General features: G+C 49.1%; 1 protein-coding gene across 1 annotated transcript in view; it reads left to right on the top strand.

Annotated features, from left to right (window-relative positions):
* MYLK (myosin light chain kinase) overlaps nt 1–12,350 on the top strand; it is a 189,347-nt gene that overhangs the window by 73,654 nt on the left and 103,343 nt on the right. The window contains 2 exon segments of the mRNA XM_033211001.1: nt 1,855–1,989; nt 6,004–6,156. Coding sequence (XP_033066892.1) covers nt 1,855–1,989; nt 6,004–6,156 — 288 coding nt within the window.

The raw sequence follows: 12,350 nt of genomic DNA on the forward strand, positions 1-12,350 counted from the left end.
ATAGACTTCTCTCTTTCTGTTTTCCTACACTGCAGAATACCTGTCTGTTTCCCTTCCCAAGACTTCTCTTTCTATCCCTTCCCATCTTCACAAGGATCGATCTAACAATGATTTACTCCCCTACCACTTCTTCAGTCTTTCCTCTTCTCTTGTTGAGAGACCTATTTTTTCTCCCTACAAGCATGCTCTAGTTGTCCCTATGCTGAAAAAGGAAGGAAAATCTTCCTTCCACTTGAGAGCCCCTTGAGCTCCTACTCTATCCCTACTCTCTCTTTCATCCCTAGACTATGTTTGCTGCAAGTGGAGTCTCTATGTGCAGCTTTCACTTGATAGTAAAAGCTAACACTCACTGAGGATGTGCTATGCTAGGTTTTGTGCTAAATGCTCTACCTGAATTGTTTCATTTAGTTATTCCAACAATCTTACAAGAAAATCATACCCATTTTCTAGATGAGAATACTGATCTTTAGTAAGGTTAAATGACTTGTCCAAGTTCACATGTCTTGTAAAAGAGAGTGTATTTCTAACCCAGATTGACCTTGTATGAAAGCCTATATCCTTTTTCATAACTCCCAAAGGCATTTCTCTAATGAGGGAGTTCAACACTGGCCAAGGGAAAGGGTAGAGAGGGTGCCTCCCCACACCCTCTGGGTGGTCTGTCCGACCCTTCCTCAGTGCCAGGCCTGTCCAGGTACACCATCACTCTGTCTTGCCACTACCCTCCCATCGCCTACCCTCCCCTAGGATCTGGAGGAGAAAGTGCAACTGTACAGTCAGAGCTGGCTGTAAAACCTGGCTTCAGCATCGAGTTCAACTATGGGAAATTAGTAACTTCATCTGTAAAATGAACTCAAGAGAACAACCTGATGGCATTGTCACAATCACATCTTGAAAAGTACCTGGCACATATTAGGCCCTCAAATTTTATTAGTTTTCTTGCCCATAAACCCCTGCAGTATAATATGGCATTTCCTCTCATCTCTGTATTGAATAGGCTGTCTTGAAAAGCACCATTGATATATCTTCTAAGCACCAAATCCAGTTCCACCTTTTCTCAGCTATCAGCCACCTTGACACATGTACAGCATGTTCTGGTTGTCATAGAAGAGATTATTCCTATTGCTCTTAATTAAGGTCCCCAAACTAGAAAATGTCTCCTAATTCACTGATGTAGAAGGCTTTTGGAAAGTTCAGCTCAGCAGTTCTCAACCAGAATGTGCATTCAAACCACACACAGGCACCATTAGTGCATATCCCCAGGTCCCTGGCAACTCTGAGCCCTTGACCTAGACTGGGGCTCAGACTGTGCTTACAAAACTGGAGCACGTGTGAGTCCTTTGATTCAGTTCTGGAATTGGAAGAAAATCATCGTAATAATTTAAAATGGAAATGTCCTCACCTGTAAGCCTGTGGCTTATACAAGTAAAAAGATATTCACAGGATTGTGTAATCACTGATGGGACATATTAAAGAAGATAAGAGACACTAGAAAGTAGAGTAGGACCGACAAGGCAGAAGGAGCTCTCCGGAGGCTCGAGGGTAGCAAAAGCCAAGGCCAAACAGGAGGCACCTGGATCACAGAGGTGAGAAGGCTCCAGGTTCTAAGCACCCCAGGGCTAAGGTGTTTTGTGACTATGAAAAAGCCCCTGCTGGTGACTCTGCTTCAGGCTCCAGGTCCCTACACCACTGGCGCTGCCTGTTTTCTAAGCGTGAAGAGAGATAAGGCAAAGGCAGGCTGCCGAGGGTACCCAGGTGTCCAGGACAGTGAGGCGTGCCTGGGAGGCTAGGGTGACTGCAGGCATCACCAGAGCGGGCAAGCTGTGATCTGAGCTGACCTGTCCTTTTCCCTCACAGGGCTTGCTGTGATGGAAGTGGCCCCCTCCTTCTCCAGTGTCCTGAAGGACTGCACCGTCATTGAGGGCCAGGATTTTGTGCTGCAGTGCTCCATACGGGGGACTCCAGTGCCCCAGATCACTTGGATGCTGAATGGTGAGTGCCCCCTGCTCCAGCTCTCTGCTCCCATCCCCTGGGCCCTTTGGCCGTGCCTGAATTCTCACTTCTCCCTCTGAGCCATTTATGTCTTGGACATCCCAGTGCTATGAGAAGGAAGCACAGGGCACAGAGAGAGCATGGGCACTGGGATCCTGGTCCCAACTGGCTGAGCAAGTTACCACTCCTGTCTGAGCCTTGAGTTCTCCATCTGCATGGTGGGAATCATGCCGTTGTGAAATTAAGTTAGATCATTTCTATAAAGTGGATAATGAGATGCCTGACACATAGGGGCGCGAGCAGTTGGATTTCTTTTCATATGGCCAAACTCATAATAGGCTCTCAATTAATATCTCTTGAGTCAATAAATGAACAAATAAATTAATAAACTAATGAACCACTCCTGAAGTCGCTTGAGGGATCTCACCTTTTATTTAGTGGCAGCTGGTTCTGGCCTCACAGAGCAGTTATTCTTTTAAAGTGATAGTCCTATAGAGACTCGCCAACTCTTTTTTTGTCAAGTAAGGTCCTTTAAAAAATCATTTGCCGTATATTATCACCCTTTTCTTTTTAAAGGACCATTTAATTTCAACAGTGTGGGAGAACTCTGACTTTAAAAGACTGAGAACAGTTCATTAAACTGATGAGATGGATCCCCCGGGAGGGTGAAAGAGCCCCTGCAGAGAGTCAGGAGACACAGGCACCGTTCATTGCTGAGTGGTCAGGTGACCTTGGACACCTCACCCCTCAGGGTACCAGCTTCTTTTTTTTTTTTTTTTTTGAGACGGAGTCTCACTCTGTCGCCCAGGCTGGAGTGCAGTGGCCGGATCTCAGCTCACTGCAAGCTCCGCCTCCCGGGTTCATGCCATTCTCCTGCCTCAGCCTCCTGAGTAGCTGGGACTACAGGCTCCCGCCACCTCGCCCGGCTAGTTTTTTGTATTTTTTTAGTAGAGACGGGGTTTCACCGTGTTAGCCAGGATGGTCTCGATCTCCTGACCTCGTGATCCGCCCGTCTCAGCCTCCCAAAGTGCTGGGATTACAGGCTTGAGCCACCGCACCCAGCCCGGTACCAGCTTCTTTATCTATTAGAAGATAGGTTGGAACAGAAGGTTTGGGATCTCAGCTCACTCTCACATCTAATAGAATAGGCTCCTTAAGAGAGCAGTGGGCCGGGTGCGCTGGCTCACGCCTGTAATCCCAGCACTTTGGGAGGCTGAGGCGGGTGGATCACCTGAGGTCAGGAGTTGGAGACCAGCCTGGCCAACATGATGAAACCCCGTCTCTACTAAAAATACACAACTTAGCCACACATGGTGCCAGGTGCCTGTAATCCCAGCTACTCCGGAGGCTGAGGCAGGTGAATCGCTTGAACCCAGGAGCCAGAGGTTGCAGTGAGCCGAGATTATGCCATTGTACTCCAGTCTGGGTGACAAGAGCAAAATTCCATCTCAAATAAATAAATAAGAGAGAGAGAGCGAACAGTGGCCCCCAGCACTTATGCACCAAATAGTCCCCAGTTGTGTCTGCGTCATTGATGTATTGCCTGCGAACCTTCCTTGTTGGTATAGTTTGCTCAGGCTTTGCTAGATGCTGTCTTTAGTGAGTGAGAGGAAGTGCCATCTAGTCTTCCTACTTGTAGTCTTCTTGGGTAGGTAAGTGAGAATTGAGGTCTGCCTTCCCTCCCAGCCCTCAGCAAAGGACAGAAGTCCTATTGGATCCTGTGATTGACTTCAAGGAGGCAGCCTCCTTGTGGCTGGAATGCAATATGGGCATTAAGGACTAATAACAAAGTCTAATACCAACAGACATTTTCTGTAAAGGGCCAGGTAGTAGCTATTTTCAGCTTTTCAGGCCATACAGCAGCCTCTTTAACAACTCTCAACTTTGCTGTTGTGGTATAAAAGCAGCCACAGGAGGCTGGGCACAGTGGCTCACTCCTGTAATCCTAGCACTCTGGGAGGCCGAGGCAGGTGGATTGCCTGAGCTCAGGAGTTTAAGACCAGCCTGGCCAACATAGTGAAACTGTCTCTACAAAAAAAAAAAAAAAAAAAAAAAAATGCAAAACTTAGCCAGGCTTAGCAAAACTTAACCGCTGCACTCTCGGAGGCCGAGGCAGGTGGATTGCCTGAGCTCAGGAGTTTAAGACCAGCCTGGCCAACATAGCGAAACTTTCTCTACCAAAAAAAAAAGCAAAACTTAGCCAGGCTTAGCAAAACTTAGCCGCTGCACTCCAGCCTGGGTAATAAGAGTAAGACCCTATCTCAAAAAATAAAAGAATAGACATTACGTAAGCCATAGACAGTATGTGAAAGAATGAATGTGACTATGTTACAGTAAAACTTTATGGATACTGAAATGTGAATTTCACATAATTTTTACATATCATGAAATATATTCCCTTTATTTTTTTTGGCCATTTAAAATATGTAAAAACTATTCTTAGCTTGCAGGCGCTACAAAAACAAGCTGCAGTTCGGATTCGGCCCAGGAGCCATAGCTTGCTGTCTCCTAGTTTACATCACTCAAAACTGTTCTCAGCGACTCTTAGCGTTTCCACACCCGTTCCACTAGAGGGCGATCATGCTCAAGTTGGGTTTCCTTGGTTGCTCTGGTTTAACCCAGCCTGCGAGCTGGGAGAGCCTAATGTCTCTCAATTCTGATGTGCCCTGAGCCAACAGCTCCTTTATGGGGCCTCCATCTCATCCTATATTTGTGGGGCCACAGTGAGTTACATTCCAGTTAAAGGAGAGCTCTCAAAAGGCTTGTCAGCACATGTTAGGACAGCAGAGACATACTGGCGGCAGTCAGAGAATGCACTCGTATTGTCAAGGAAGAGAGGTTTGGAGGGTACCATTGTGACAAAAAATAAAAACAAAGAGCAGTGCTCACTTCTCTCAGTGGCAGGATCCAGGCCCCTGCCTTTCCCAGCCTCAGCCTCACGTTTATGAAATGCAGGAGGTTGAGAGGAATCTTTCCCTCTGGTCCTATGGTGTGCTAGCCGCTCTCTTTGCCAAACTGTCATGGAGGCATGAAGTGTTGCTATGTGCAGAAGAAAACACTGCATTGCAGGGAGACAACTTCTTTGTGTACTTTCTCCCTCCCCCACTGGCCGCCCCCAATTTTATGAAGTGCAAACCAGGACCCTGGGGCCTGGCAAGGGAAGAAAGTGACAGTTGCTTCCTATATGGCAGCTGGACACATTCCTGCTCTGAGGCCAGACTCTTCAGTAATGAGATTTTTTTTTTTCCTGGAAATGAAAAGTCACATCCCAGAATGATAAACTCCCAGGAACACAGAGCATTAAGGAAACCACTGAAGCTCGTTGCATGCACTCCGGTCTCCATGCAGGACTTTATGTGACCAGGAACATGTCACATGGAAGGGACTCTGGAAAAAAGGAGCCGAGTCATTTTTATTTACCTTTTCTGTGAACCCTAAAATACACCTAATTGCATAGAATAAATGCACTTAACTGCAGCATTGGGATGCAGAATTGCTTTTTGATAAATATCTACAGTGGAAAATGGAATCCTCATTTCTGGAGACATCCAGAGCTGGGCACCCCATGTTCAGCCCGGGAAAGCTCTGTTTTTCCTGAGGCTGGGCTATGGGCCAGATGACCCCGTAAGATTCTCTCCAGGCTCAGAATTCTGTGAAGTTGAGGATGTGGATTTGGAGACTGTTTAACACAGAATGCCCCAAACTGTGTCTCTTTCCCCCCTACATTCTTAATTCCTCCAGATTCTCCCTTCCCAGTCCCTCCAGGCCCCGTCTTCCTCCTCCACCACACAATTACTCACTTTCCTTCATCTCCTTAGCCCCTGGCTCTTTCTCCAGCCCATAAGCCTCTGTTCTGCTGGCTGGAGATGTGCATGGTCCATTATTAGCCCTCAGTGGATCTGAGCAAGCATGACAAGCCTCAGCATCATGACAGCAGCAGCCCTGATGAGGACAGGGCTCCCGTCCCTACTGCCAGTGCTGCCTGGCCTGAACCTTCCTGTGCTTCCTCCACAGGACAGCCCATCCAGTACGCTCACTCCACCTGCGAGGCTGGCGTGGCTGAGCTCCATATCCAGGATGCCCTGCCAGAGGACCATGGCACCTACACCTGCCTGGCTGAGAATGCCTTGGGGCAGGTGTCCTGCAGCGCCCGGGTCACCGTCCATGGTAGGAGCCTCCGGGCACTCGGGTAGAAGCACCTTTCCTGCAGACATTTCTGCTTTGGAGGAAGGGCACATTTGTAGAAAATGGTATCATGAGCCAAAATCTAGGGAGCAGAGGTGCACATGGCACTTCTTCATACCATGACCAGTGGCAGCTGCTGTAACAGAGGAGTGGCTGCTGCAGCCTCTTAGGGGCAGAGGAGAGGTTGCTTAAAAAGTGCTGCACCTGAAGGTAGGAAATGAGGGAGATGACCTCCAGGAGTTCACAGTGACAAGGGCCTGCCATCACAGGTGGGCTTTTCCTCACCCCCTCACTCCACTGGGGCCACAGAAAGATATGGGGGAAAGAGATGAGGACTCCCTTAGCTCCAGAAGCTCCAGGTCTGGTCAGAAGAAAACCTCACACACTACAGAAAGACTTGGGAGAGCACTCACATATTCCCTGAGCAGACAGTGGCCTCACCAGTGACCCCTTACATGTGACCCTGGGTCACAGTGTGCATATTGAGGCTTCCAGAGGGCCACAAGTTGTCCCCTTTCTGCGCCCCCCCCCCCCCCTTCTACTCACAGGCCCAGGCTTGTTTTTACACATCAGCAGCCTGGTCTCCAGTAATCTGATTATCATGGTCATCCATTCATCAGCCAAGCACTTAGTCCCCAGGAACTGCAGGGAGCCACAGACTCAAGACAGATCTGTCTGGGCTGTGGTATCAGCAGGCCTGGTGACAGTTCCCACAGAAGTGCTTCTTGGGTCCGGGGCTTTCAGGTAAGCCTGATCCCACCCTCACCCTGAGCCTATGCCCCCTGCTTCTGTGCATGACTGGGTCCTCTGGTGCTAGCACTGCGTGCAGCGTGACTGGCCTCCCATCAGACAAGCAGGAGAATACATCTCTCCATTCCCCAGGGCTCAGGCCTGTCAGGAACATCTCCGTATTGTATGAGTAGCCACTGTCTGGGAGGCTGGCTGCAGGAGGAAGTTTCGCAGAAAAGGAAAGGGGAAGAAACATTTGTGGCTTATCATGTTAAATACTTTCACCTCACCCCTATTCTCTCACTGAGACCTCAGTAGCCTAGGGGACAACGATGCTGTCCTGATTTCAGACAGAAGGCTCTGGATGTCTCAGGAAGTTAATGTAACTTGCTTAAGCGCATCACACTAGTTTGCAAAACTGGCCCCTGGAGCCAACAGCCTGTGACTTCCAAGTCTGTGCTCATTCCTATGCCCTGACATTTTTCAGAGGGCACATCCCCTGGCCCGAAGGGGAAGACTGGCCACTGTGGGCTGGGCAATGTCAATCCCTTAGGGATGAAGGAACTGGCGCTGGTGCAGAATGTGGCGGACGCTGGCTCCGTGGAAGCTGTCTGCCGGGGGTGAGCACGCTCCCTGGGTGCTCTGATTGAAGAGGTGCCTCCGCATGGAGCTGTTATTGGGAAACTGGTCCACCCCTTCCTTCCAGGAAACCCACCACACTGGGCTCAGGGCCCAGCTCTGGCCTCTGGGAATGTGCCAGCCAGATTCTGGTTTACACACTTACCCATTTATCCTCATAGTTCTAACTTCATGACTCATTGGGAGCCAGGTGGGGAGCTCAGGAAATTGTGATAATGAGACTTCAGAGGAAACCTGAACTGCTGAGAGCCTTGTCTCTGAGGGCCAGGGAGCAGGACTCACCTTCCCCCTGGGGGCTCTTCTTGGAGGCCAGCGTGGCCCAACCCCAGAGTCTAGTAAGGAACAGCAAGAGTCAGAATGCTCCACGTAGGGCCGCGTGGCTTAGCCCTCTGTTTTCTGAGACTCTCCCTCCACAGCCGCAGCCAAGAACTAATCCGGTGTCTGTCCTGGCTTGCCTGTGTTTAGATTGGATTAGAGTGACCCAGCTGAGCTAAGAGTAGCCTGGAGGTGGGAGTCCCAGGCGAAGGATCAAGAACTCTTTAGGGCCTTCCTCCTGACTCCTGGGCCTGTGGGGCTGGGGCCTGAAGGATCACCACCCATCAAAAAAAAAAAAAGGCACAGAGAGGTCTCAGGCAAAAACTCTGCCAAGGAAGTTTGGATTTGCTCTGAGAAGAGGCCTGCATGACAGAACTCCCTGCCGGTGTGGGGGATGTACTGGACTGTAAAGACCAGACAGGCTCAGATACCATAAATGGTGAACAAGGCTGAGGACGCAGCTGCACGCTCAGGCCCGGCAGCATTTGGGCTCTCTCGGCACAGGATTGGAGCAGGGTGAGCCTGGCACAGCGGCACTCTTGGCACGGTGCCCTGAGACACTCAGGAGGCTCGGGGCTGCTCCCTGCACTGTCCTCCGCCATGGAGTTTTTCTGACTTGATTGGCAGCCCTGTTGGCTCTGGGTCCTGGACAGCATGGGCTGGGGGACGATCGTAGTGGAGGCGCTTCTTCCCTACTGCACTGACCGCTGCTCCACCTCTCCCTTAGCTGCCCAGGTCCAGCCCTCTCTTGCCCTTAGTGTGGCACCGGGCCATGGTGGGGAGTGTGGATGTGGAGCCAGCAGCCTGGGTATGAGTCCTGCTCTGCCATTTACTAACCTTGCACCCTGGCGTTAGTTAGCATACCCGACCTCACCTTCCTCTTGTGTGAAATGGAGATGCTGACAGTCGCAGTACTGTGAGGATTAAGTGAATGAATGTGCAGAGTATCCCCAGAGCATAGGATAGTATGTGCTGTGATTATGATTGTCCAGCAGAGCCCACCTTTAAACAAGATACAGTCCTTACAAATGCCAAGACTGAGGAGGGCTTTTCCCAGAGGATTCACTTTGCTTTTCCCAGAGGATTCACTTTGCCGCAGTATTGTTTGTTTGTTTGGCCAGGGAAAGAGACCATCAGAGAATCAGAGGAGGGAGGTGTCCAGCCTGACACAAGCCAGACACACGTGCCTGCTTCCAAGGGCTCTGGCCACAAGGTGGCGCCATGCAGCAACACATGTCCCTCCCATTGTCTTCTCTTGGGGGTGACTGAGGGGCAGCTCTGCTGGAAGCAAGCTTATTCTGAGAGCTCAGCAGATACTGTGCCAAAGGCCGGATGCAGGGGCTCTTTCTCACCTCTCGCCTTTTGCCGAGATTTTGGAATCATCAAGATTGCTGGTGCAGCCTTCAGACACAATTTCTGCGGCCAGCCCTTCATGCTTTCTCTGCCTTCCCTCATCAGTGACTCTCTTCTCCAAAACCCACAAACTTCCAGAAATGTCACTTTCTCTGGGAATCCTACCCTAATCACCCCAGAATGCGGTCCCTGAACACCGCGTGCTTCTAGTGTTACATGTACTTATCAACAAGTCTTTACTGTGTGCCTGTATTGATCAGTGCTAGGCATTGTTCTGGGGAAACTGCAGTAGACAGGACAGCTGAGGGCCCTGCCTGCAGGGTGCTTACATTCTGATGGGGATGCGGGCAGCAATCAGCACCTGGCCTCATTTTAAATGCTGGCACCTGCTGTTAAGAACATGAGCAGGTCACAAAGGAATAATTACCAAGAGAAAAAGCCAGTGAGCCAGTGAGCAGGGTGTGTGAATCAAGGGGGTGAGAGGGTGCATCTTTAGTGCTATGAGGAAGGAAGCCTCAGAGGCATCCATGGCCTGGGGAAAGAGAGCTCCAGGCGGGCAGTACAGCAAGTGCAAGGCCCTAAGTTGGGAGCAGGATTGGCCCGTTCCAGAGCAGCAAGACGCCAGCCTGGGGAAGTGTGATAGAAAGTGAGTTCAGAAAGGTGGGGGCACACCATGCAGGGCCTCTGGAGGTGAGGAGAAAGCATTTTACTCCGTGAAAATTCACTTTCATTTTACTCTACTTGCTTGTTTAATTATCTTCCTCTCCAGACTGTAAGCTCCCTGCAGGGAGGGACCACGTCACACTGTGTGTAGAGCCAGGCCTGCCATGGGAGCAGGCATTCCCAAGATGGACGAGAGCACAGAGGTTGCTGAACCTCCCCTGCAGTGCAGGGAGTCATTCCCTAGAATTCCTGGCTTTTCTGGGGGCTCAGTGCCCATTAGGATGTGCAGGAAATCTGCAAATTACCTTTAAGAGTCCCTCAACAGAGCTGGGTGCAGTGGCTCACGCCTGTAGTCCCAGCACTTTGGGAGGCCAAGGCACGTGGATCACTTGAGCCGAGGAGTTCGAGACCAGCTTAGGCAACATGGTGACACACGTCTCCACAGAAAATACAAAAATTAGCCAGGCGTGGTGGCTCATGCTTCTGGTCCCAGCTACTCAGAAGGCTGAGGCAGGAGGATTGCTTGAGCCTGCGAGGTCGAAGCTGATCACACCACTGGACTTCAGCCTGGATGACAGAGCAAGACCCTGTCTCAAAAAAAAAAAAGAGTCCCTCAACAAATATTCCTTCTTTCCCCAACACAGGCTGGGGGAAAAAATTCCCCGATGATTAACCAAGCAATGAATGTCCTTCCTCCTGACCCAGCGTGAGTCTAAAAGATGATTAATTCAAATCCCTGCAGAGCCCAGGAAGATCTGAAATACAGTATAGATTTCACAGTATTTGGACTGAGTCATTGCTGGGGGCTTCCTTGGGCTAGAATATTTAAAATGTTTTTCCCCCTGGAGTATCTCTGTCAAGGCTAAAATTCTTAAGTGTCTAGATTTACTAATAGCCTGCTAGTTGTGCCCATTTTGACATAGTGTCTCAGCCTAATGGTTTGTTTATTTAACTGAAGGCCTGGTGGGCCTGTTAAAGGCATCTAAGGACATAAAATATGAGTAAGTTAAAAAGATAAAAAGATGATCTCTAGAATAGATAATAAAATATAACAAACATATTTATTAGGGTATTTGTTTTGATGCAGAGAGCTTTTAATGAAGACAACAGGCACCAGTGAAGTCAGCATTTGCTTGGCAATAAGTAGAGGCACAGTTTGTTTTCAGATTAATACCAGGCACTCTGCGGGGCAGCCTGGAGCCACCTCCTTTGTCTTCCCCGGTTATGCACAGGTACTTTGGACACTATACAATCTGTCCAGTTGACATAAGGTATGGACCCTGACCTCCTTAAGCTTAAAAACAGTGACAACTTCTTTTTTTTTTTTTTTTTGAGATGGGGTCTTGCTCTGTCGCCCAGGCTGGAGTGCAGTGGTGAGATCTCGGCTCACTGCAAGCTCTGCCTCCCGGGTTCACACCATTCTCCTGCCTCATCCTCCCGAGTAGCTGGGACTACAGGCGCCGCCACCACGCCCGGCTAGTTTTTTATATTTTTAGTAGAGATGGAGTTTCACCATGTTAGCCAGGATGGTCTCGATCTCCTGACCTCGTGATCCACCCGCCTCGGCCTCCCTAAGTGCTGGGATTACAGGCGTGAGCCACTGCACCCAGCTGACAACTTCTTAAATACTTATATTGACTACAGAGAAATATATTGAAGTAGAATAAATACGAGTTTTAACTTGCCTTTTTTATACATATTAAGAAGCTTATTCAAAACATCTGTCCACAAGCTTTTAACTCTAAGAAGGCAAGCAATTAATTACATGTTAAAATTTATAACCAATATTTTCATTTTGTGTGGATTGAGTACAGAATTGGGTTTGTGTACCACATGGGGTCTTCGTGTTACAGAAAGACTTCTGAGCATATACGTGTATGTTTGTGCCCATACCGTAGAACTTGAGCCTCATTTTACCAATAGGGCCCTTATAGAGCTTTGTAACTGTCCACCTCCACAGCCCACAGTCAGTCATAATTACACAGAGTCCCAGATCAACAATGCTATGCAGAATCGCAGCATTGAGCTCCTAGTGGCAAAATGCGACCCATGTGATGACAGTGGGACTGAGAGTGTGGTTTCCAGGCCTGCACTGGGAGGGAACAGTGGGTGGTTTGGAGGCCATACCTTTATGTTTAGAGTGTGATTATAACTTCTAAGACAGTGAAAAGGCTGTGGTTGCAGTGATCCTTGCTTCCCAGCTAGCAACCATATCATTACTGGTCAGAGATCTTTTTTGGGATATTATACGTCATGGTTCCTTTCATTCTTTTCCTCGCACACTTCTCTTCCCATTTGCTTCTTAAGTTCTGGGAGGAAGGGAGGCCAAAAGAGAACAAGGCTATGGGAGGAAAAATCCTTTTTATGCCACAAAGTAGCCATTTTGCTGACTTCAAGAAGGTTCTGTTTGGTTAGGAGACAGCTTTTTGTTTAAGGGGAATTCAGATGTCCTGGGGATTTACAGCTTGCACAAACCC

The sequence above is a fragment of the Trachypithecus francoisi genome, unplaced genomic scaffold, assembly GCF_009764315.1.
Source record: "Trachypithecus francoisi isolate TF-2019V2 unplaced genomic scaffold, Tfra_2.0 Lachesis_group0, whole genome shotgun sequence".
In the NCBI taxonomy this organism is placed as follows: domain Eukaryota; kingdom Metazoa; phylum Chordata; class Mammalia; order Primates; family Cercopithecidae; genus Trachypithecus; species Trachypithecus francoisi.